Genomic DNA, 26,373 nt, shown 5'->3' with positions numbered 1-26,373 from the left:
TTATCACCAGAGGTCGGCAAACTCACTCATGAGTCCACTCACTCAGACTCATTTGGACTCAAACTCACGCGTGAGTTTGAGTTTGAGTGAGCGCGAGGCTAGTGTGGCATGGTGAGTTTGAGCTTGAGTGAGTTTGAGCCGAGTGATCACGACTGAGTTTGAGTCCGATTGAGTTTGAGTCCATTTTGAGTTCTGAGTACATTTTGAGTTTGAGTCCATTTTGAGTTCTGAGTACATTTTGAGTTTGAGTCCATTTTGATCTGAGTACATTTTGAGTTTGAGTCCATTTTGAATTCTGAGTACATTTTGAGTTTGAGTAGTACATTTTGAGTTTGAGTCCATTTTGAGTTCTGAGTACAATTTGAGTTTGAGTCCATTTTGAGTTCTGAGTACATTTTGAGTTCTAAGTACACTTTGAGTTTGAGTCCATTTTGAGTTCTGAGTACATTTTGAGTTTGAGTCCATTTTGAGTTTGAGTTCATTTTGAGTTCTGAGTACAATTTGAGTTTGAGCTCATTTTGAGTTCTGAGTACATTTTGAGTTTGAGTCCATTTTGAGTTCTGAGTACATTTTGAGTTTGAGCACATTTTGAGTTTGATTACATATTGAGTTTTGAGTACATTTTGAGTTCTGAGTAAATAGGAGTTTTAAGTAGCCTAGCAGGCAGCTATGGTTGGCTGTTAAGTTTCATGCGTCACTGTGGGCTCGGAATTCAAGTTACCTGCGGGTATGGCACCAATCGCGATCTGCATGATCGGTTGGGAGGGAGGTGGTGTCTGATTTTTTTTAGTTTCTTGTTGAATTTTTATGGCCATAAGCACTTGCTGTATACCTAATTTTCGCGGCTGGGCGCGTGAGTGATAATTTACTGGTGAGGTCATAAAAAAGGGTTGTCTTAACTTTTCCTCCTGACGGATCCACTAAGAGCGTGGGAAAGGGTGGTGGGAAAGCACACGGCGGCGCTGGCGAGCTGGTTGTTCGCCTGCTACTGTTAACGGCTTGATATACTAGGGGTCACAAAGGAAGAGGTGAGAGCCGGGGGGAAATGGGGGCGGGGGCTGTCCTTTCTACTGTTTCAAATGAATTAGCTGAATTGACTGCGCAGCGCCCCTTAAGACAGAATAATGACCACATTAGATTGGGTGAAAAGTGAAACTGATGAGGCTAAGGCGTGTAAGGTATCAAATGAAAGGTCTGGATTTACGGAATCACGCGGGGTAAATAAAAAAAATGCTTCCTAATTGTAGTCATCAGGCAGTCATAATGAGTCATAGATTGGGTTAAAATTCAAAATGACGCTGCGAGGGCATGTGGGGAATCAAATTCAAGGTCTCGATGTGGGGAATCATTTGGGACGAACATGAGATATGGATATATCATGACGTAGTCATGGTAAATCAAAGATTCGGTTAAAATTCAGGTTCATTACGCTAGGGCGTATCAAATTAAAGGTCTCGATGAGGGTAATCACGTGCTTCCTGATTATTATCATGACATAGTCAAAATGGGTCATAAATTAGGTTAAAATTCACAATAATGCCACTGGGTGTCCGGGGTATCAAATTGAAGGTTCCGATAAGGAAAATCACGTGGGACAAAAATGTGGTAGGGCTATATCATGAGATAGTCATGGTTAGTCATTGATTGGTTTAACGTTCAAATTGATTCCGCTAGGATGTGATGGGTATCAAATCAATGGCCTTGATGAGCCGAATCACGTGGGAGAAATACAAAAATGCTTCCTGGTTATAACCATTAGATTGTCATGACGAGTCTTATATTGGGGTAAAATTCGAAGTGACCCCGCTAGGGAGTGTAGGGTATCAAATTTACGGTCTTGAAGAGGGGAATCACGTGGTACAAATAAAAAAAAGGCTTCGTAGTTCGAATCATGAGATGGTCATTTATGAGTCATAGATGGGGTTAAATTCAAAATGAAGCCGCTGAAGCATGTGGGGCGTCAAATTGAAGGTTCCAGTTAGGGGAATCATGTCGGACACCTAAATAATGCGTCCTGGTTACAGTCATGAGTCATGGTTAGTTTGACTGGTATGAATTCCATATGACCCTGCTGGGTGTGTGGGGTATCAAATTAAAGGTCTCGTCGAGGGGGTCACGTGGGACAAATATGATAATGCTTTCTGGTTATAATTATGAGGATATCGCAAAAGGTATACAGCAAAAGGTATACACTCTCACTCACACTCACACTCACACTCTCACTCACACTCTCACTCACTCTCACACTCACTCCCACTCTCACTCACACTCTCACTCACACTCTCACTCACACTCTCACTCTCAATATCACACTCTCAAACTCTCACTCTCTGACTGTCTCAATCTGTGAGGCCATGTGAGTTCTGAATTCATTTTGAGTTCTCAGCCCATTTTGAGTTCTGAGTTCATTTTGAGTTTTGAGTACATTTTGAGTTTTGAGTACATTTTGATTTTTGAGTGCATTTTGAGTTTTGAGTACATTTTGATTTTTGAGTGCATTTTGAGTTTGAGTACATTTTGAGGTTTGAGTACATTTTGAGTATTGAGTTCACTTTGAGTTTGAGTACATTTTGAGTTTAGTCCATTTTGAGTTTTGAGTTCATTTTGAGTTTGAGTACATTTTGACTTTTGAGTCCATTTTGAGTTTGAGTACACTTTGAGTTTGTGTACATTTTGAGTTTTGAGTCCAAATTGAGTTTGAGTACATTTTGAGTTTGAGTACATTTTGAGTTTTGATTACATTTTGAGTTTGAGTACATTTTGAGTTCTGAGTACATTTTGAGTTTTGAGTCCGAGTGAGTTCTGAGTTTTGAGCTCAATGTGAGTTTGAGTTTGAGTGAGTGCAGATGTGCTGCTCAGCATTGAGTCTGAGTTTGAGTGAGTGGTGATTCGAAAAAAAAAATTGTGAGTGAGTTTGAGTGAGCCGCGCCAACTTTGCCGAGGTATGATTATCACTGTCATACATGGCGAAAAATGCAACTCCAGTGAGATGGCTAGAACAGCGCTTTTGAATATGCTAAGTGGTGCACCCCTCCCCTCGCACGGGGCACCTTGAGTAAGTAATCTTGGTGACAGTATTGGCGACACCAGGGACCCCGAGCCCCCATACAGAAGTTGTGACCTGTTGCGGGGCGTACTTCCACAGCACGCGCCCGGCTAACCACGAACACACACCACGCCGGTAACGGGCAACTGACCCCGAGGCTTTATTTGCCTTTGAATATATACACATGGGCAACCGTGGAAGTGGTGCCCTCTCTCGATCGGTAGCGCACACATCAATGTTCGCCGTGGTGCCATCTGTCTGTGTGAGCACACACTACATCCCCCCTTGTTTAGTGATGAACCCCACTGCCTGCACAACACTTCGCTACACTTCACCACACAATCACAAGTCCAGTCTTCTGGGCCTCCGGATCACTCTCCCATACCTGGACACACGAATAGGCGAACTTGGAGACTGGGACTGGGGTGAAGTCGCAGAAGACTGCGTCGGACGAACTAACTCTGACCGCCCTGCATTAGTGTCTCTGACGGATGGCTCACTCCCGGGTTGTTCTTCGGAGGCTCGACCGGGCCCTTCGGCACTGGGGTGCTGGACACTGGGACGAGGTGTGGCCGATTGCGTTGGATAACTCCCTTCGGGGTCTCCACGACGTAACAACGGGGACGTTGCGCTGGCCCCAGAACCAACGCAGGGCTAATTATGTCTCGAACCCAGACTTGCTCACCAGACCGGAGAGGGCGTGGAGGGTGAGCCGCATGCCTTCGGTCGAAGTCCTGGGCTTGCTTCCCTCGATTGGCTTGATCGCCCAGGTTGAAGGACCGAGATGACGGCCACTGTGGCTCGAGCTGCTGCGAAGTCTTGGGAACTCTTGTTTGCAGACGTCTGCCCATGAGAAGTTGTGCAGGGCTCACCCCATTAACGCCTGGAGTGTCCCTGTAGGCGAGCAGTGCCAAGTGAGGATCATCCGACTTGAGCAGCCGGTCCTTGACGGTCCGCACCATCCTCTCCACTTTGCCGTTGGACTGCGGGAACCGGGGGCTGCTGGTGACATGCTCGAAGCCGTAAGCCTGTGCGAATGTGGAAAAGTCTTTGGATGAGAACTGTGCCCACCCGTGGGATGCCATGGCTTGCAAACACACTCTTGACGGCTGCTGTGGTCGAGCGCAGACTGATGGCTTCAGGAAAGCGCGACCTGTAGTCGACCTTTCAGCTGGGAAAGGTCTACTCCAACCTCCTCCCAGGGAAGGCATCATTGGCTCTGCACGTTGACCGCGGGTTTCAGCACATTTGGCACAGTTGGACACCTGTGTCTCGATTTGGCTGTTGACTCCCGGCCAGCATACAGACTCCCAGGTGCCCGTCATGAATGAGATCAGGCATAGAACGCAGAAGAGCTGACGGCACCACAATGCGAACTCCTTTCAAAAGTCTCCCCGATACTGCCAGTACTTCCTGATATCAAGGAAAAGTCCCACCGTATACAGTTTTTTCTCAATGTTTTCTATAAGCTTTTCCTTAACTCCCAATAACGCTAACTCAGTCGACTTTTTCTTTTGGAAACCAAATTGTTGAGGAACTATCACTTGCAAACTTTCTAAGTACTCATTTATTCGTGTAAAAATTATTCGTTCTATAATTTTGGAAAAAACGTTAAGAATCGAAATTGGACGATGGTTATTTAAATCATCTTTTGGACTACCTTTGTGAAGAACCATCACACGGGCAACCCTGAGTTCATCTGGAAACAATTGGTCACGAGGTATACAATTACCGTATTTCCCGGTCTATAAGTCACACTTTTGTATAAGTCGCACCCCCCTCAAAACGGCAGTTTTTCAAAAAAAAAAAAACATATATGTCACATTGGTGTATCCGTGTGTACAAAACACGCTTCTTAATCAGGTGAACCCGTAGAGGATCAGTTCGTTAGAAAGTTTAGCGAAAGTACATAGTCGCGGCGGCTGCCGCATCTGATCGCATCCCCCAGTAAGCAGTGCTAGACATTTGCATATACAGTCGAACCCCGCTACAACGAACGCCGCTTCAATGAAATTTCCGCTTCAACGAAATATTTCCAATTCCCCGTCAGCTAGCCATAGAGGTCAATGCAACAAAGTCCTCGCCACAACGAACCATTTGTGAGGCTTGCTTTCGCTTCAACGAAATTTTCGATAATTTGGGCTGGGTTTGAACAATTATTTTACAATAAAATAAGCATAGCGCCAGCTATCTGTAACTTTTTATACATTCAGGACGCTTAGTTTCACCGAAAATGCGCGTTGCGACCACACCGCCACCCAAAACAAAACAAAAAATAACTCATAGGCGCACGCCATTGCTTGATGGTGATAACGATGTGGCTGGCCGTCTTTACACGAGGCGCAGGCCCGCTTCGCCAAGGCGGAGCCCCAGAGCTACAGCCAATCCGTATCCAGTTGAAATTGCATGAATGTGCTCCGCTGCTGGCGCGGTGCCGTCATGTATGCGTTGTGAGCAGCTGTCCTTACCGTTTTCCTTCTACCATTCTTCATAGCCAAGAGCGAAAATCATGTTTGCGCGTTTGGTCTTGAAGCCTAGTCATCCTAGCTTAGTCGCGAGCGCGCGGTCATGTTAAATGCAAGCGCGCGCGTCTTGCCTGCCAAGGTCAGTAGCTGCCGTGCCCTGTAAGAGGATAAGATAACGGCACTGCTCCTGCCACAAGCGAGAGGGGGGCTTCCCACGGCCTAGCAGCTATCTGCAAGTAATCAGCTCGGTGGACACGCCTTGTTGTACAGCAATACGTTTTGCGCCTGCATATCTTCACCCCCCTCCGTAACGCGTTCTTTGGGTGGTGAAAAAACAGATAACCATTGGTATGTTTGTTATCCGAATAAACATGAGTTATTGCGCGTCACTCCTTTTTCTAAACATTGTATTATGCTGCCAATGTTGCGGAAACGCACGGGGCTATTTTTCTGGCCTTTCCGTGGTGTGTTGGGGCAGATTTCGCCTCAACGAATTTTCGCTTCAACGAAATTTTTCGCACGTCCCGTCAATTTCGTTGTAGCGGGATTCGACTGTACCGTCCAAAGTCTAGACAGAGCTAACTTTTCAAAAATGGTTTATTGATACACACAGATGGCACGTACTTACAGATGGCGTTTAGGCAAAACCATCGAAACCTTCTTCCTCCGACTCGCTAACAGATAATTCGTTCATTTAAACCATAGAGCTGTGTCTCTTAACATGCGATGACATCACGCAGTGCACAGGCACCTTTCGAGCGCGGACCACGTGCAGCCGCCGCATACCAAATTAATTCCATACATAAGTCGCACCGGTAGATAAGACGCACCAATGAAAACTTCAGAAAAAAACTGCGACTTATACACCGGAAAATACGGTACATACATGACTAAATGGTGTAGCAATAAGAGGAGCTGCAGCTTTTATTGGTCCAGCCTTGATTTCTTCAGGGCCTGCTGCACTATTATTATTCAAGGAACCGATAATATTTTGTACTTGCAACTCGTCCGACGCCCTTAAAAAGATACTGCCTTGAACGTGGGAGTTAATGTAGGTTACGGGATCACGTTTTCTTGCCAATCGTTGGGCGAGACCAAATGACAAGAAGTGTTCATTAAACTTGTAAGACAATTGTGTACCAGAAATCGTTACACCATTGACATTTATTCCGGTAGGTGTTGTATTACCTTGTGCGTTGTTCAGCTCATTAAAGGCTTTCCAAAATTTGTGTTGTTGATCAATATTTTCAAACTTAGGTATGTCTGTAGTAGGAATCTTTCGCTTTCCTAACTGCTGTATTTACTTCGTTGCGAAGCTTTTTATACTCCTTAAATATTTCAACATTTTTTGTCTGGAGAAATTCTGCCAATAATTTATTATTTCTTCTAATACTACTATAAACAGAAACCGTCATCCACGGTTTTCTAGCCTTTTTATGCCTCTTCAAAATATATGCTGGAAAGGCCTTGTGGTAGCATCAATAACTTTACGATAAAAAGTTGAAAACGCCAAGTTTGCGTCATTTTCATTTAAAAGATCAGACCAGTCTAATCGAGATAACATAGACTGAAATGTAGCTACCGTTTCATCGTTAATTTTTCTCAATTTCTGCAAAGAGTTGGGTATTTCTACCAAGATATAGTAATTCAAAACATAGAATAAAGGTAAATGATCACTAATATTTACACTCAATACACCAGAAGCCCTTTTGTTTTGTACAGCATTAGCAAAGCACACATCAATAGAAGTTTCAGTAAAAGGGGTAATTCGTGTTGCACAGTTTGTAAGTTTGTCTTAACCATATGACAACATAGGGTCAAAAATTCGCTTTGTGCACTCCCGGTCGACATTATATCGATATTTATACAGTGGAACACGGATATATCGAACACGGATATGGCGAATTATTGTCTATATCGAACAGTGCAAACATCCCCTTGAAAATCCCATGCAAAAGTATAGGGCTGTTGTGTGCGTGTTTCGAACTCCTGATCACGGGCAAATTCGATATATCGAATTCCGCGCCGAAGTTGCCCCTGAAAGTTTGCGTCCTCTGATGGGCTGGAGTTGATGATAATGTGTGGGCCTATTGGGTCTAGCTACGGGGCAACAAACGACCCCGGCTAGCTTCGTTAGAGACGTTGAGCGACGATGTCAGCTCGACGGTCCCTTGTGGGCCTAAGTGGGGTTCAGGGTGTTCCCCATTCGCCCGGAAATGACCCATCCAAAATGCCCCAGAGAGGTACGCGGCGTCCACAAGGGAGACGCCGCGACGGGTTCGACTCACCGACACAGGCGACGACAGGCTCCAAGGGGCCGGGACGAACCAGGGGGTTTATTGGCCCAGTTGTACAGTGCATAATAACGCCAAGGCCGGGTTAAGGACTACACTGTACCGACGCGCGTCCGATCAGGGCCAAACAGCGCCCGACCGGCCGGCGCGGCGGGGAGGAGACGAGCCAGCCGGGGGCAAGGAGCGCCCCGGTATCCGACTCCCATCTCCTGGACGTGGGCGGCGAGGGTGCGATACGATCCGCGACCCCTCGCGTTCCCTATACTCTATCCTCCATCTCCCTCCCGAGTCCCTGGAGCCAGGGAGACATCCAGAGAGCTCGCGAGAGAGCCGACCGAGACCAGAGAGACAGAGAGCCCGCGAAACGGGCGCGTCGCGGTTTTAAGGCGCTGGGGAGAGGAGGCAAGTTCCCGGGCGAGGAGGAGCGACAGCGGCGGCGGGACAGTTGGTGCCCGCCGGCGCGTCGGCCCGCGAGGTTGACGTCACGTGCGCGGGAAAGCGCGCTCGTTCGAACATCGCGCTAGCGGGAGGAGGAAAGGGGATCAAGCGGATCCCCACAAATGTTGAGTCATCGCAGGAGCTTCCTGGCTTGGTGAGACAGAGGCGGCGTCCGCGTCATTATGTCGCTTCGATGGCCTTCAACAGCTGTTTTCACGCTAGCACGAGGGGCAGCTCCATGATAGCTAGAACGCGGATAGTGGTTGGGGCAAAAGGACATAAAGGAGCCAAAGAAATTGACCGGAGGCACTCTTTTTCTGTGATTGAGCTGTTTGGTGGCTCGTGCAGGGGGACCGATGCGGCGTTGTATGTTTGTTTTGTCCAAGGCATTCATTTCGGAGCAGCGAAGGCAGGAATTCGTCGGGTGCAGGCTGCTGAAAAGATGTTGGTTGAAAAGGCGTTCGGAATTGCTCGCAGTAGTTTTGAGGGCGATGCACGCATCAACGTTGACGTAAAGGCGAATGCAGCACAACCCGCCCCGGCTATTCCGGAGCGTGTCGGGTGCAAAGCGACTTCGTTGCACGCCTCCAGGTGGGGGTGGTGTTCGGTTCGGATACTGAAGATAACGGCACTAAGTGCCTGACAACGTTCCCAACCACCTACTGCAGCCGAGGTTACGTCAGCGTTATTCGCCTCTCTTGTGGCGCTGTGTACAGCGCTGATTTTCTAATTTGTGTGTGTTTGTAATCTTGAAGACAATTTGGCGAACTTTACGACGCAGAAGAAAAAACAAGCGAAGCTCAGACATTTCAATGATAAAGTGCGGTGGTCATCATGCTGTGGTTCGGATTTTCCGTGCTTTGGGGGTCAAAACGGTAAACTACCGTTTCCCTTGACTTCGGAAAACTCTCAGTGATGTGCGGAGTTGCCAGATAATCTTCAGATAGGCGTATTTTATACAGTTAAACCTCGATGTAACGAAGTCGGTAAAATTCGTAATTTACTTCGGTACATTGAAATTTCGCTACATTGAAATTCACGGTTTTAATAAAATGTTCATCCCGTGAAGCATTTCCTGCAAAAGAAAACAGGGCGCGCATACACGGCTGGCGCACTCTTTCTGTTTCTATCGGAGCTTAATCGTCTACGCGGGCATCAGAGTGAACCGCATGGAGCGTTTTCTCTCCGCAAAGGCGCGCCCCGCAAGCCACAGGCGCGGTGACGCAGCCCCAGAGACAACCCGCGCAATGTGAGTAGCTCCAGCTACCGCTTCCGCTCGCTGAAACGCAACTCGAGGGGCAAACGAGAGGGGCATGCAAGAAAAAAAGCGGATAACATGGGCGAAATTTTCACTGTAAAGCGTCATATGTGCCGCTTACGAAAGCGCCCATCAAATATCCTCGGCATGCCTGAGCACTTCGAAGCTTCCGCCATAGGGTGCGCGCCTCCCCATTGGCGAAACTGGTCAGGCTCCTCCCACTGCCGTGTGCAGCGCGAGTCACTTCCTGGCGCAGAAGCCGCCGCCGGCGTGCAATCACGTATGCGGGTGTGAAAAAAACGCGCGCACAAGGCTCATACAGATTCATAAATGCTTGCTGGAACGATGAAACCCAACAAGCATGAGCAAACTCGAACGAAGGGCAAAACGGCGGCATGCGGCGGCGGCGGCCCTGCAAGCGGTAATTAGGTTTACCACCACGGAGGATGTTTGATGGGCGCTTTCGTAAGCGGCGTGCATGACGTTTTACTGTGAGAATTTCGGCAACGTTATCCGCTTTTTTTTTTTCTCGCGCGCCCCTCTCATTTGCCCCTCGAGTTGCGTTTCAGCGAGCGGTTGGAAGCGGTCGCTGGAGCTACCCACATAGCGCGGGTGGTCTCCACGGTTGCGTCAGCGCGCCTGTGGCTTGCGGGGCGCGTTTTGAGTTTTTGCGGAGAGAAAACGCTCCATGTGGTTCACGCTGATACCCGCGTAGGCGATTAAGCTCCGACAGAAACAAAAACAGTGCGCCAGCCGTGTATGCACGCAACGCAGTTTGTAGGCAAGGGGCTCACTCACAGACCCGTGGCTCGCTGCATCCACGGCATTGGGCGGCCCGTGTTGCCGTTCACGTTTTATCGAGACCCCATTTCGGCGCTTGCGTCTCCCAAAATATACCTCTACAACTTAAATTTTGTGCCTAGTTCTCCATGAAACTTCATTACACTGAAATTCCGGCAAACGGGACTTCGTTACACAGAGGGTGAAAATACATGGTGTGCATACACTTGAAGTTACGAAAAATTACGTGGTTCGTTACATCGAGGGTTTCGTTACATTGAAGTTCGTTACATCGAGGTTTAACTGTATATCGAATTATCGATATATCGAATTCTTTCGCGATCCCCTTGGAGTTCGATATATCCGTGTTCGACTGTATCTCCTACAATAACTGATTTCAGTTTTGAAAGGGACACATGAATAAGAAGTTTTTCCAAGCAGTCGAAGAAGTTTTTCATTGTTCCATCGGGAGGCCTGTACACAATTGTTATTAAAGTGCCAGCTCACTTAGATGTTAGTATTTCTTAATCTCTCATAATGGACGAAAATTCTGGCACAAGCGGGCACTTCACACCAGCCTTCACATAACGAGAAACACCGCCACCTTTTCTTCCTGTTCTAAATAAACCGATGTGCTCGTAACCCTCAAAACGGCAGACATTGCTCGTACAAGAGAACCACGTCTCAGTGAAGCACGAAACACTGAATTCTAGCGAAAGTCCACTGAACAGTAGTTCATGTTGTTCCGTCTTGTTTCTTGGACTACAAGCATTCAAATGAAACAACGACAACGCCTTATGAGTCCATTTTTTGGCTGATACATACTCTTTAAAGTAATCAGTCGAGCATACTGAACCATCCATTACAGTAACTTATTTCCGTTAGCGAACACGAGTCTTTCATTTGATTTTTTCCAGATCGTCCTCAGAAAGAATTCTGATATTTGGGGCGCCGGACTACTTCTTGACCAGAACCTTTCCATTTGTTTCCCAAGCAAACTGGTAGTTCATCTCACCGGCTTTTAATAGAACTTGTTGTTGGGCTAGTTGGTTCATGTTTTCAAGTGGAAAATTGAGCGCAAAAATTCGACAAAGACACAGAAAGACCAGACGGGACCAGCGCTAGTCCCGTCTGGTCTTTCTGTGTCTGTCGAATTTTTGCGCTCAATTTTCCACTTGAAAATCACCAGCTTTTGTACGCGTGAGCCACAGGAGCCTTTTGTTGTAAGGCGTCAGGTTCTCAAAAAACCGCACAGGTGACTCCCCCTCCCTCAGTTTCTTCGCTTTTGCCTTCCAACAGTCTTTCGTGGATTTGCACGTGAACCGCACAATTATTGGAGGTACCTTACCAGAACGTAAGGTACCTTGCCTTACCAGCCGATGGATGCCCTCAATCTCGCCCTGGTTTATCTCGTCAAGCTGCAGTGACGCCCCAACCTCATTCACCAAAGCTGGCACATCCGCATGGGGTTTTGCGGGAACTCCGTGAATTTCTAAATTCAACCTCCTTCCATATTGTTCCAATTGATTCAACTCACGCCTCAGATATTTTAATTTCGTTAGGAGAGTTGGCCTCCTCTACCTTTCCGAGCCGTCCTTCAAGGTCGGCTGTGGCTTTGTCCTGCTTGTCCGACTTGTCAACAAACTCATCATACTTGTTGGCAAGCATTTCTACCGACTTTTCAATGGCCTCAACCGTTACCTTCATGCAAAGGAGGGCGTCCACTTTTAAGGTGAGAGGAAGTAGTAGTTCCAGTTTTTCACTGGTGTTGGACAGTTCAGCATTGCTGGCCCTTCTACACTCGGCCTTTTCAGATGACGCATCGCTACCTGAGCTCACACAGGTCGAGCACTTCCACGCGGCTTTCTTCTCGCGAGGCATCTTCTTGAACACCCTCCCACATGACAAGAGAGTTGACATCCAGAGCATACTAAGAAATTCCCATTAGCTGGGAGCAGTTTGTTACAAGACAAACAGGCTTCAGGTGACCCGTTCCTCGTTTTAGTTCCAGACATAGAGCAACTTGGTATAGAGCTCTACGAGCACTACGACTACAGAGGCAGCAGAGACGGCAGAAATCCCATTATGAGTGCTCGCCTAATAGAAAAAAAGATGCCAACCTGCAGAAGTCAAGAACGCCGATTCAAGCTCGAGAAGATGATCAATAGGAGAGAGAGAGAGAGAGAAAAAAAATTTATTTCTCCAGCAGAGGCTGATGGGTGGGCGTCGCCCCGTGGAAGGCGTCCCTAGTCCGGGATGCCTTGACTTCGGCTGGCCGTCCGTGCTCGGGTCACCAACTTAAGCTGGATATCCGGGTCCGGGCTGGCCAGGGAAGCCCTCCACTGCTCGAAGGTTGGGTTGGAAAGGGGGGGCAAGTCTGGAGTTCGTTGGCACTCCCATATGATGTGGTAGAGGGTGCCAGGCTGGGGACAGTAAGCGCAGAGGGAAGGTTGTTGGGTGGGGAAGATGAGGTGGAGGCGGGTGGGATGTGGATAGGTATTCGTTTGGAGCCGCCGCCAAGTTGTAGCGTCCTCTCTGGAGAGGCGCCAGTGTAGTGGTGGGAGACGACGGCGAGTTTGCCGGTAATGCGCGAGAATCTCCGTGTAGCCACTGACTGGGTGGAGTTGATCGTGAGGGGGTAAACATTGGCCAACGTCGGCAATGGCTCGGTGTATTATATCGCGAGCCGCGGCGTGAGCCGCTTCATTGCCGGGGATGGCGGCGTGTCCAGGAGCCCAGACGATGCGGATGTCAGGGGTCGTTGTGCAGTTTTTGAGGATGTGAAGTGCTGATGAAGAAATTCGGCCAATTTGGTAATTTCGGCAGGCTGTCTGCGAATCGGTGAGGATGGTTACTTGGTCAGGGCGGGAAATGGCGGCCAGGGCAATGGCTATTTCTTCGGCGACATCGATTGAGCTTGTGGTAGTAGTGGCGGCAGTGACGCATTGGCCGGTATGAGTAACTACGCTGGCTACGTGGCCGGCGCGGCCAGGGTAGGGGGTAGCATCTGTATATAGGGCGCTGGGGTCTTCGCCGTATCGCGCAGTCAGGGCTCGAGCACGGGCAGCCCGGCGGCCAAGGTGGTAGTTGGCGTGCATATTGCGAGGAATTGGGGCCACCCGGATGCCATCTCGCAGGGCTAGAGGAATGCGTTGTTTTTGTTCCCTCGGGGGTATCGGACGGAGTCGTAATGCTGTAAGGACCTGTCGACCAGTGGGAGTCAATTGCAGGCGCCGTAGTTGAGCTGAATGATGGGCTTCTTGCAGCTCTTCCCACGTGTTGTGAACTCCCAAGGCGAGTAGTTTGTGGGTCGCAGTAGCAGTGGGTAGGCCAAGCGCAGTTTTGTACGCTTGGCGAATCATTGTGTTGAGCCGAGCCTTTTCTGTTGTTTTCAGAGCGAGGTACGGGGTCCCGTAGGTAATGCGGCTAATAAGCAAAGCTTGCACTATCTGTAGGGTATCGTGCTCTTTAAGGCCTCGACGGCGATGGGAGATGCGTTGCAGAAGGTGCATCAGTTGCGACAGGGTTTTATGCAGAGGGGAAATTGTGTGCAGTCCAGAGCCGTTTTTGGGTATTGTGAGACCCAACACCTGCAGTTGCGGGACGTTGGGGACTGGCTGCCCTGCAATGGCCAGTTGAGGTTCAGGTATACCTCGAGCAGATTTGTGAGAAGGCTGGGAGTGGAGCGTTAGCAAAGCCGATTTTTCGGGTGCGCACTGGAGGCCTCGTGTCTGGAGGTAGTGAAAGGTAGCAGTAATCGCTTGCTGCAAGGCGTCTTGCTGCTCTCCAATGGAGCCAGTAGGCGTCCAGACGGTAAGGTCATCCGCATATAATGCGTGTTTAATGTGGGGAATTGACTGCAATTTCGGTGGGAGGTCCTTCATGGCGATGTTAAATAACAGTGGCGAGATGACTGACCCTTGCGGAGTACCTTTCGCTTGAATCGTGAAAGCGGACGATCGAAGATATCCAATACCAATCGTCGCAGTACGGTCCGTTAAGAAGGCCTTAACATAGTCATACATGCGCTGTCCACATCCGAGGGATGCGAGTCCTGCAAGTATTGCCGAGTGTGAAACGTTGTCGAATGCACCCTTGATGTCCAGAGTGAGTATGCAGCGCTTGTGGGATGATGTGAGGCGATCAATAATGTCCGACTTAAGTTGGATTAAAATTAGGGGTGTGCGAATATCAATTTTTTAATTTCGAAGCGAATTCGAATACAGTCTACGCTCGTTACAGCGGATCCGGCAACAACAGACTTTCGGTTACAACAGACCATTTCTGTTGGTTTGTCTGGTACCCATGCATTTTAAATGGAGTCCACTCCGCTCACAACGGACCCGGCTAGAGCAGACTATCGGCTACAACAGACTAAATTTTAGGCAAAAATTGTTTCGACTGAACGTTTATAGCGGACTTCCGCGGGGCCGGCGCCCGGTGTGCTTTTTCGTTTATTTTGGCAAGAAAAATATTATGTCTGGCAACATTGCTGGCAGCCGGGTCGTTGGCGCAGCCAAGCCAAGCCAGTGGCTTTTTTTTTTGTGCGACCAGCGGCATGAGCGGCAGGGTAGCTGATTTCACTGTCGGATAAATTAAGCGTAATTAACGCTGTTGAACACGGGGAAAATCAGGCTGACATCGCCAGAAGTACAGGCCTGTCTAAGCACAGTGTCCGCTGTACCGTCAAGAACAAGGCCGCTGCCGATAAACGCGACTCCGGTGAGATTGAAAACAGGGCAATCGAACACTCGAAGTGGTGCACTCGGAGGCGAGTCTGCCCTCGTCAGTTTTTTTATGTAATAAAAAACTCGGGTTCAGTGAAGTTCGGCTTTTATTATTCCCACGCATGCATCGTTCCCGTTCCGTTCGGCGAAAAAGGTAAGAAATGCCTCAAGTAGGGGTTGTTCCCCATCCATTGTGTGCAATCTGCCGGTAACCGTGCGCAGTCCAACTGGTCTAACTTTCGATTTTACAGCTGACCGTCATCAGATTATTTCATTACATCTGTTTCAATGACCAGAATAAAATCGCTAAAAATGTGGAATCTGCCTTGAGGGAACGTCAGGCAGCGATCCGATTTGTTTGACGAACGGTTTCGGGAAAACCTGCCTCGTCGTGAGGGGATTTAAAAGAGCCTAGCTAATGCTGATGGGCACGACTGATGTTTTATAGCTGGTTTATAATTGCGCCTAGTTATATTCTTGCGTTATTTGCTCAGCTCATCTTGCGTCTTTACACGCTTGACCACATGCGCTAGGCCTTTTCGAAGTGCCGGTGCTAAGTTTTGGAAACGGTGTTTACGCGATTCTTTGCCCTCGCGCGAACACTGTGCAGAGGTGCTGCAGGCGTGTAGAAAGAACAAAGTGTATGTACTATGCATGCAATATCGGTCAAAGTACCCACTGTAGGGCTCATAGCCCCCCCCCCCCCCTCCGTCGGATACTGCATACTTCGGCTACAGCGGACGTTTTTTTCCGGATTCACAGGGTCCGTTGTAACGGGCGTAGACTGTAATAAAAACAAAGTTCGAATCGAATCGAATATTTTTCGAATATGAATACTTGTTGTTTTTTGTAAACTTAATGTTTTCACCATCTCTTAGAGGCACAAAAACTGCAACTTTATTGCAGAACAAATCACACAAAGTAAAATTAGGAATTACACAATACCATTGCACTCAACAGGTTAAGGTCTGCACTCGCTTAAATGTTAACATGGAGAAAGGTTAACTGCTCGACATGTTCGGGGAGCAGTGACAACCTCCTGCTCGTCACCACTTTACCAGATACCGAAAACAGCCGCTCACTTGAGACACTAGTAGCTGGCATGCCCGAGCCCGTGCACATTGCCTCGCGCTGATACAGTAAAATCTTGATGATACTTATCTCGCGGGACTGGGAAAAATATTCCTATCATCCGAAATTCGTATGAACCAACACAGACCAAAAAATTTAGCGCTGAAAAAAGTTTTCGTTTATTTCTTTTCCTACTTTCGCGTGAAGAAATTCGTGATTTTTCTGCTTTTTTTTAACCCCCGTGTCACAAAGCAGCCCTTTCTGGAGCACGTAAAGCTTCGCGCACGTCTCCTCACTCGCTGTGCCCAAGCTCGCTACACGCCGCAACAGCCAAGCGTGAACCGCATGGTGCGTTTTTGCACGCGATTCGCTCGCCTCGGCCCTGTGAGCGCTGTGTTTTCACGCCCACATCGACGATTTCGCGCCCGCGGTAGCGCCTACCTCGGTCAGAAAATGACGCACGACGCGCGCGGCAGAATGGAGGAGCCTCACTACTTGCGATGAGATCGAGGCAGCCGGCTTGGCTCCGCCGGAGATGGTTAGGCTTAGCACCCCGGCAAATATTTTATGGGCGCTTTCACTAGCGGCGCGGATGATGTTTTATAGTACCGTTTTCGCATGCATTATCAGCTCCTTCACCGCACAAGTAACTTCGTGTCTCCCTTGAGCCGCATTTTAAAGAGCGGTTAGAAGCGGTCGCTCGAGCACCCGCGCCACTTAGCGGCTGGAGCCGACGCCATGTTGACGCCGCCGGCCGCGCCGCGCGCAGCGTGGGGGTGGTTTCGCGGCGGTGTCAGCGCGTTGGGCTTGCGCAGAGCGTTTTCGCGAGCAGAAAACAACAGCCCGGCCGTTTCTGGAGAAAGAGTGACAAACAGGGGAGCGAGAGCCGTCACTTGCTCGTTCGGCAGTCGGGTGCCTCGCCGGCTCGTTCGTATCTTCCGCCGGGCCGCGCAGGTCCGTTCGTAACAGCCGAAATTTTTCCCATTGCAAACGATGCAATTTCTCCGGGACTTTTCGGAAATTCGTATCATCCCGAAATTCGCACCCCCAGAATCGTATCATCGAGAGTCCACTGTAAATAAACACCGATACACACACGCTCTGAATTTATTATTATTATTTTTTTTTTTAGTTTTGGGTGGTTCGAATATTTCGAACATTAAAAGTGTCGTTCGAATCGAATCGAATACCAAAAAATTCGAATCGAATATTCGAAGTTTCGAATATTCGCACACCCCTAATTAAAATATCTTGCGTGGACAGATGGGGTCGAAAGCCAAACATGGTCATTGGGAAGAGATCATTATCCTCGATGTGTGCTACCAAGCGGTTAGGAGAAGATGGTCAACTGGTGTTACAAGTTGAGAATAGGAGAAGCACAGCAATAGGAGAAGATGATCAACTTGTGTACTTCTTAGAGTACAATGGTCTTCTCGAGAGCTACCAGGCTGGCTTCAGGGCGGGGAGATCCACAAACAGTGTTGCATAACAGTCTTCTTCGATATGGAAAGGGCCTATGACACGGCCTGGCGGTACGGCATCTTGAGGGACCTTAAGTCGTTTGGCGTCTCCGGCAGCGTGCTGAACACCCTCGCTAGCTACGTGTCAGAAAGGACCTTTCGAGTGAGGGTTGGCATGTGCTGGAAAATGGCGTCCCTCAAGAAGGCACTGCCACCAACCATTTCCTGTTCTTTATAAGCAGATGGCGTTCAGATATCTTTTAAGTCTTGTAACTTTTCAATTTGTGGACGCCAAGTCCAGCTCGGTGTTAAGAAACTTGTTGGCTGGGCGGTTCTTAACTGGTTTAAACTAACCCCGCGCAAAAGTACTTGTGTTGTGTTACCCTTAATCGGGCATCTGTTCTTGTAAAAAGGGAGCACAAGTTTTTAGCTGCCTTATTTGAGGAAAAACTCAAGTTCGTCCCACACATCAAGCAGCTTAAACATAAATGCCTCAAAACACTAAATATTCTCAAGGTCCTCTCCTACCAGTCCTATGGTGCATACAAAGAACTCCTTCTCCGTGTCTTTACCGCCTTAGTCGGGTCTCAGTTAGACTACGGTAGTGTCGTGTATGGGTCGGCATCGAAAACAGCACTAAAAATGCTTGATCCAGTGCTCCACTTGGGCCTGCGCCTTGCGTCTGGTGCGCTCCGCACTAGCCCGGCCCAGAGTTTGTACGTTGAAAGCAACAAATGGTGCCTGGAACATCAACGAATGTACATAGATTTATTATATGCTTTTAAGGTCTCGTCATTGAATAACCATCCTTTTAAGCCCGTCCTCAACGATACATCTACAACCCAGCTATTCTCAAATCGTTCATCTGTTTGTTTGCCCTACTCACTCAGGGTGAGAGCGGAAGCTTCAGGTCTTTCCATTGGGTTTTTAGATGTATGCACATCATCATGTGATGTTTCTTTCATGAAAATATATAAAAGCAGGGTTCCGAGTGCTGCGATTCTGCAGCACTTCTTGTCCCTGCAGGATAAATATAAACGAGCCGAATTTTACACTGATGCCTCGAAAACCTCCACTATGCTGTCTTGCGGCGCTCATGGTCCTAACTTTAATTCTTGCAGAACCATGAGCGCACACACCACTATCTTCTCAGCAGAAGCCTATGGCATTTTAATCACCGTTCATCACATTCTTAAAAAACAAATTCCCAAGTCCGTCATCTTTACTGACTCTTTGAGTGTTGTGCATGCATTGTCGTCACACAGACCCAGAAAAAACTACATCGTCAATCTAGTTTTTAATGCCATAATGTCTGTGTATGCTAATAATTTTCAACTAATCCTGTGCTGGGTTCCAGGCCTTGCTGGAATCGCGGGGAATGAGACCGTGGATCGAATGGCCGCTGCTGCTGCACTTACAAACACGGTGGACGTAACAACAATACCCAACACCGACCTCAAGCCACACATAAGACAACACCTTCGCAAAACATGGCAAGCCAACTGGGATACACAGACAGACAACAAGTTACCATATAAAACCGCACATAGGACGATACACTACTGACTCACACAACAGATTCATCGAAGTTGCCCTAGCTAGATTACGGATAGGCCACACGCACGCGACACACTCCCATCTGCTCACTGGATCTCCAAGACCCCTGTGTAGCAGGTGTGGGGAGGGCCTGTCTGTAATTCACATTCTCATTACATGCAAAGCATTCTACAGAACAAGACGCAGACATTTCCCACAGCTATACAGACAACACATCCCACTACACCCAGCACTGTTTTTAGCGGATGATCCCATGATTCCTCTACAACAGTGGTTCTCAGCCATGCCTGCCCCGGGGACCCCTTTTCGGCTTGCGATAGTGATGGGGGACCCCACGATGGAGCGTATATTGATCGGTGCCATAATGTGTCAAACAATTTGTACTTGAATCTATAAGTCTTCTCAACACCTATATGCTGCCTTTTGTGGGTCTGTTTTCTTTGTCTTTCATAGCTGGCGTGTTGTGCAAAATGCAGATGTTAAAATATGTGCCACGCGGAGAAGCTAAATGTACATGTAATGCGGCGGAGCCACCTTTTTGAAAAGGCTGGCGAAATCGAGAGAAAAAGGGCGGGTGAAAAGTTTTGCGGGGAGCTTCGCGGACCCCTGGAATGCTATCGCGGAACCCCATTTGAGAACCACTGCTCTACAGCACACTTTTAAGTTTCTTAGTGAAATCAAATTTTTACACCTCATTTCATATCACGCGTAGTTTTTGCACCTAATTTCATGCCATGCGCTATCACACACCAGCCATCCTCATTGTCTTTTACTGACTTTACTGATTTAATTTTGCTTTTGCTGAGAAATTTTAGAGTTTACATCTTCATCCGTCATACTTAACCATTGTTTTGGCGCCCTTTGCCCTAGTTGGCCTTGCGCCATAAACATCCAACCATCATCATCAAGTGGTGCACCCCGAGGTGACAGTTTCTTATGAAATAAAGAACTCAGCTTCAGAACTGAAGTTTGGCATTTATCATTCCCGTTCCACTGGATGCCAAAGGTAAGAGATGCCTCAAGCAGGGGGAGGGTTCTTCCCATGCACTGTGTGCAATCTGCCGCTGGCCATGCGGAGTCCAACTGGCCTAACTTTGGATGTCACAGCTGTCCTTCATGTGATCATTTCATGTCGGCTGTTTCGCTATTTTGATCAGCACTGGAGAGAACGGCTGCCTGTGTAGTACAACTGGAACCGCTGCACGAGGCCGGCCCTGACATGGTCGCAGTCTCCTCTCAAAGGAGGAGGACCTGCGTGCAGGCAGACAGGACTCTTGCTTGTCCCCCCGTGCAGGTGCTGTACGCAGGGGAAGGGGAAAGCAGGAAGCCCGGAGACTCCACGGACGTGCCCCAGCTGAAAGACGTGAGTGTCTTCTGCCACTCGCTATCCGGGCCTCATCTCAGCATTTGCGGGCACTGTGTCAACACAAGGAGTGCGCAGAATCCGGACACTGTTACTGCAGACATTCCTGTGGTTTAAAATCTGCGTGTAGCTACTTTAATGTGGTGTAATTTTCTGCCGGTCGACCAACTGCTGGGCAGCCGGTTGACCAACAGCGACAGCAGCAGGAAGGAGAGACAGAGGCGTCGCTTCATGGAGACTTCGTTACCGCGGGGCCAATTTTGAGTGCTTCTTCCACAAAGCCTTTTTCGTCTCCTGAGCTAGGGGACATATTTAGCATGGCTATGCATGATGAAATTGTAGCTTATAGATTGCCCTTTCGAACACGTGACAGCAGTTTTGTGAAAGTTACAATTATTGACAGTTGACTGGTGAAATAAGCAGGAAAAAATGCACAAAAAAGTGCACACAAAACACCATATAGGCGATTGTACTGAGCCTAAAAGTTAGGTTACGAATTCTAAGATGTACAAGTTGTTTCTACGTTCCTAAGCTGTCATTCAATACAGTGTAAACCGCTTATAACGTATGTCGCAAGATCCACAAAAATCCGCACTGTAAGCGGCACCGCACTATAACCACAACATGCGCGAATCTAACCACATGGCAGCCTACCTTTCAAGTAATCCTATATTTATCATCACTCTATGTCACAGCACTTAAAAACAAAGGCATGGTCTTTATTTCGTATTTTTTTCACGTCAGCCACTGCTGCGGGGTCTATTGAACGGCGAGTGCAGCGTTAACTTGCGCTGTGTTTGTGTTTTCAAGGACCGTGGCTGCGCTTTTAGCACCTATGAACACATGCCACGGGACGTGATAAGAACACCAGCAGGATTTTCTTTCACCCCACCTTTCGTTCACGATGCCGAAGGCAGGTGCTTATCAGCGCAATGTACTGGTGGTGGAAATCTTCTGCTTCGCGAAGCTCGCTTGTTTGGAAAGGGCAAGAGCGGTGGTTTATCTGCGCAACGTTATGAAGTGTGAACTGCTAGGTCGACTTCTCACAAAAACGTGCAGTGCTGGCGCGGATACAACTGCCGTGGTGTGCGGGGCGGCAACATGGCGTCGGCACTGGCCGTGAAGTGGTGCAGGCAGCTCCAGTGACCGCTTTTAACCGCTCGCTGAAATGCCGCACGAGGCAAAAAAAGCTGATAATGTTGGCGAAAAATGGAATATAAACTGCCATGCACGTTGCTTGTGGAAGCGCCCATCAAGAAATACCGTGGTGGTAAGCCTATTTAAGTGCATAGCACCTTATGGGCTTGCCTTGTTGTCTTGGCTCGCTAACGGTTGATGCGAATGCCAGAATCAGGCGGCGCGGCGAGATAATGGCCCCAGGTACTGGCCACGTGGTTTAAATAGTTGTAACCGTTCGAGCCTCGTGAACCCCTGGCGCTTTTCATACATCCCCCCGTTGTTTAGCACAAAGGAAACTTCAGGCACATTTCAGGCCAAATCTGTGTGCATAGCCGGTAGCCCCCGCAATCATTTTTTAATTTTAGATAGGAACGCTCATTGTGTTGGCTTTTACGAGAGTAAGCGAAAAAAACGGCCGCACAAGACAGAAATGGCGCAGAAAGGCTGCAGCCGCGCAGGCAAAAATTACACGTTCGAAATGATGCTAGCAGCTCCAGCATACGAAATTGAAGCAAGTGCAAAAAGAACAGAACTCCTGCTGGTGCAGTTTCAGGCAGGAAATTTGAAATGCAGCAGTGAGCGAATAAGGGCGCTGCAGCCCATTATGGCAAATCACTGCTCTGCGCTTCTGGCAGCTTTCACACTTAGTGAAACGGCTTTAATGTTTCTTGTGCGTCAAGGTTAGAGGAGAGCAAGGGGTGCGTGCTACGTCAAATGGCCGACTTCGTCCTTCCTTTTTTCTTTTGCTGCCCTAAAACGATGCCCCAGCTGCGTCGGTCCATCAGCAGACCTGCCAGAAAACCGCACTATTAGCAGTATTGTGCTTCGGCCAACCGCATCCTAAGCGGTATGCTTATGCATCGAGTTCAATGGGAGGCAAACCGGTGGTCGTAAAAACCCGCATTATATCCGGTCCCGCACCATAAGCAGTTACGTTATAAATGGTCTACACTGTACATACATCAACGGTGTACACCAAGCTTTGCATTTTTGCGGGCCCACCAATTTAGCGGCCCTGTGGCTGTGCCACTCCGCGAAGCCACTCGAGAATAAGTCTGTCCCTCTAAAATATGCATCCAAGCATACTTGTTTGTGTTCTCACACAAAATCGTCATCACTTCAGTGGTAAAAAAACAAAACAAAAAGAAGTCCAGCGCTCTTGAGAAGTGATCTTGAAGGCGATAATGCAATACAGCGCGGTGCATTTGGCAAAATATCCCTGCCGCACATCGTCCAGACCCTACACATGAAAGTAAAACTGCAGTCATCACATAGGGAGCCCATTTTGTTTATAAATACAGCACGAAATCAAAAATGAACTCTTTCCCCCAGCACTTGTCGAAGTCAGAGGCCCTTGAGAACTAAAATCTGAGGAACCCGCATCGTTGCTGGAGTCATCACTGTGGCTGGGGCAAGAAAAATCAGCAGTGAAGTCACTGCCACAGCCGTCTGCTTTTGCGGAGCGCGCCGTGAAATGACGTCACTTTCGCGCAAGTCACTTGGGTTCAAATTTCACTTTCGATGCAGTCTCTGCATGCGAAATGTAAACAAGCAATAATGAAATCAAAAAAACAGTTGCCAATAAATGGCATTAGTTGTCCGCAAGGCACCGTTTTAGCTTTGGCGGGACGTTTGAAATCATCAGAACTCCATGTCCGATGGCCTATGGCGCAATAAGGGAAGAGTTAAGCAGGTTTATGGGAGCGGTGTGGCCGGCAGTTTGAGGCGGGTGGCGACACCAGCGTGGGTGACCAGAAGCACCTGGATTTTTGGGTCCAAGCTATGGAGGAAGAGGGATTTTGGGAACAAGTCCCACATAGAGTGGACCAGTGTGGCTAGGTCCCCGCAGAGTGGGCGGTTTGGTTTGGGGAATTGCAAGGGGTGAATGCAGTTCTGTAGTGCTTGACAGGTCAAGTAGTTTGCCCGGAGTCGCCACAAGCGCTCCTGATGGTTGTTTAGCTCAAGATGGGCAGGAGGGTATCAACGGTGAGAGAGGTGGTAATGCGTACCGTATTTTCCGGTGTATAGGTCGCGGTTTTTTTCCGAAATTTTCGTAGGTGCGCCTTATCCACTTACGTATGGAATAAATTTGGTACATGGCGGCCGCGCGCGGTGCGTGCTCGAAAAGGTGCCTGTGTGCTGCGTGATGTCAGCGCACATTAAGAGACACAGCTCTATGGTCTAAAGGAATAAATTATTTGTTAGCGAGTCGGAGGAAGAAGGCTTCGATGGCTTTGCCTAAACGCCGTCTGTAAGTACATTCCATGTGTGTGTATCAATAAACCATTTTTGAGAAGTTACCGTATTTTCTCGCATATAACCCGCACCCCTAACTTTGAACTCCCCGAAAAAAGAAAAAAAACCTCGCGTATAACCCGCATGCTTACCTAAAAAAAACTGGTCTAGGAAGTCACAATTGCACAGTCACAATCTCGTTTACAGGTGAACTTTATTTCGAAATGATCGCCGCAACGTTCTCAGCGCCGATTCCGGTTCAGTCAGTTCAGTCAATCATCGCCAGACTCGCCACTGTCGCTGCTGCCATCCGAGGCTTCGTCGCCGCTCTCAAAGACGCAGTCGTCTTCGGTGCTATCTAAGGAATTGCAGATGGCGCACTTCTTGAAGCTTTTGCGCACCATGTCGGCCGGAATTGCCCCCCACGCATCCACGATCCACTGGCACAGCAGCGCAATGTCTGGCCTCCGCACGCGTCCCGTCGGTGTGAGGGCGTAAAGGCCGTCGGCCATCCATTCGGCATACAGCCGCTTCACGTGCGCCTTGAACGGCTTATTTAGGCACACGTCCAGTGGCTGGAGCTTGGAAGTCATGCCACCGGGTACGATCACGAGGACCGTGCGGTTGTCGGCGAGGCGCGCTTTCACTGCGTCAGTGCAGTGGCCTCGGAACGAGTCCAGCACCAGCATCGACGGCCGTGCCAACATGGCTCCTGGCCTTCTCTCCCAGATCGTGCGAAGCGAGTCACCGACGAGGTCACTATTCATCCAAGCGTTATCTTCGGCCCGCACAACAATCCCTGGTGGCAGTGGGGTACTGGGTAGCGTTTTGCGCTTGAAGATTACATACGGGCGCAGTTTGGTGCCGTCCGCCAAAGCGCACAACATTACGGTGCAGCGCAGCTTGGTGTTTGCGCCCGTCAGCACGCTCACAGATTTCGAGCCCTTTTTCTGCAAAGTGGTGTCCATGGGCATCTCGAAGTACACGGGCGTTTGGTCGGCATTTCCCACCTGGGAGAGCAAGTAGTTGTGCTCCTTCCTGAGCCCGATGACGTAACGTTGATAGTTCAACAGCTTCTCCTCGTAGGCGTTGGGAAGCCGCTGGCACATGGTCGTTCGCCGCCGCATCGAAAATCCGTGCCTGGCCATGAATCGCTGGAGCCATCCACGGCTCGCACGAAACTCGCGTGGGATGTTCATCTCCCGGGCCAACCTCAGAGCTTCCATCTGTGCCATCTCCGTGGACACAGCGTGGCCATGACTCCTCCGCTCCTCAATGAATTTGACAAGCTGCGTCTCAAGAAGGGGGTACGCGCCAGTCTTCGGGCCGCGAAATGCTCGCTTCTCCTTGTATGCACTTTCGAGAGAGGCCTTTTTTTCCGCCAGTCGCGAATGCAGGACTCGTCGACGTCGTGCTTTCTCACAGCAGCTCTGTTACCGATTTCCTCCGCAGCAGCTATGATCTTCAGCTTCTCTTTCGCGGTGAAAGATTGACGCCGAGACCCACTCATGGTGTCTCACCAGACACGGCTGACCAACGGTGCAAACTGGCCACACCTGAGTTGGGGGCCCAACAACTTCGCTACAAAGCGCACGCAAATCACCGCAACAGACGCTGTTGACCAAACCAAACAAAGCATGTGAAAAGTCCGAATAAACACGCTATGTAGGGGATCTGTCTATGGCCTGTGTTGGCTTCTTATTGGCTTTGCACCTGATGATGACGATGGAGATGCGGACTGCACGGCAGGCCGTGCATTGCCGTGAAGCCGACCTCTGCTTCCAGAATATTCGCAGATAACCCGCACCCCCACTTTTCGGACGATTTTTTTTTCAATTTTTGGTGCGGGTTATATGCGAGAAAATACGGTAGTTCTGTCCAGACTTTGGACGATAGATGCACGTGTCTATCACTGCTTACCGGGAATGCGTTCAGAGGCGGCGGCCGCCGCAGCCATGTACTTTCGCTGCACTGTCTAGCGGACTGATGCTTTACGAGTTTACCTTATTAAAAAGTGCACCGGTGCGACTTGTATACGTTTTGTTCTGGAAAAACTGCCGTTTTGAGGGGGGTGCGACTTATACAAAAGTGCGACTTATAGACCGGAAAATACGGTAGTCATATCATGGCACGTGACTGACTGATCCCTGGCTGACTTGACGCCATGGTAGGGGACCGAGCTGGCACTGGCATGGATTGTGACTACTCGTGCTGTGTTGTGCGCTGCCTCATTCCCCGCAAACTAGTGTGCACCGGGGTCCAGACGATGCCTACAGGGGAGGTCGGGGGATTTCGAGACAGGGCGGAAAGTGCCCAGATTTAATTTCATGTGGCGTGACATGGGGCCCCACATAAACATTGGGTGTCAAAAGAACGCGTGCAGCATGGAGGAACAAGTGCGGTGGCGTCCACGTGCATAAATTTTCTTCCCCCTGCACAAACGGAGCTCCAGAGGGCTATGTGGTGGCGGGGCGCTGGTGTCTTTTAGTGTCCTTTCTGT

General features: G+C 48.9%; 1 protein-coding gene across 1 annotated transcript in view; it reads left to right on the top strand.

Moving 5' to 3' along the window:
• The window catches only part of Rok (Rho associated coiled-coil containing protein kinase), a 97,113-nt gene that overhangs the window by 65,958 nt on the left and 4,782 nt on the right, over window positions 1-26,373 (top strand). The window contains 1 exon segment of the mRNA XM_077688800.1: window positions 20,391-20,459. Within this exon segment, the coding sequence (XP_077544926.1) occupies window positions 20,391-20,459 (69 nt within the window).

The sequence above is a fragment of the Haemaphysalis longicornis genome, unplaced genomic scaffold (genome assembly GCF_048455015.1).
Source record: "Haemaphysalis longicornis isolate Haplotype H1 unplaced genomic scaffold, Haemaphysalis longicornis Haplotype H1 scaffold_10, whole genome shotgun sequence".
NCBI lineage: Eukaryota > Metazoa > Arthropoda > Arachnida > Ixodida > Ixodidae > Haemaphysalis > Haemaphysalis longicornis.
Note: the sequence above shows the minus strand (reverse complement) of the source record. Positions and strands in the feature narration are given on the sequence as shown.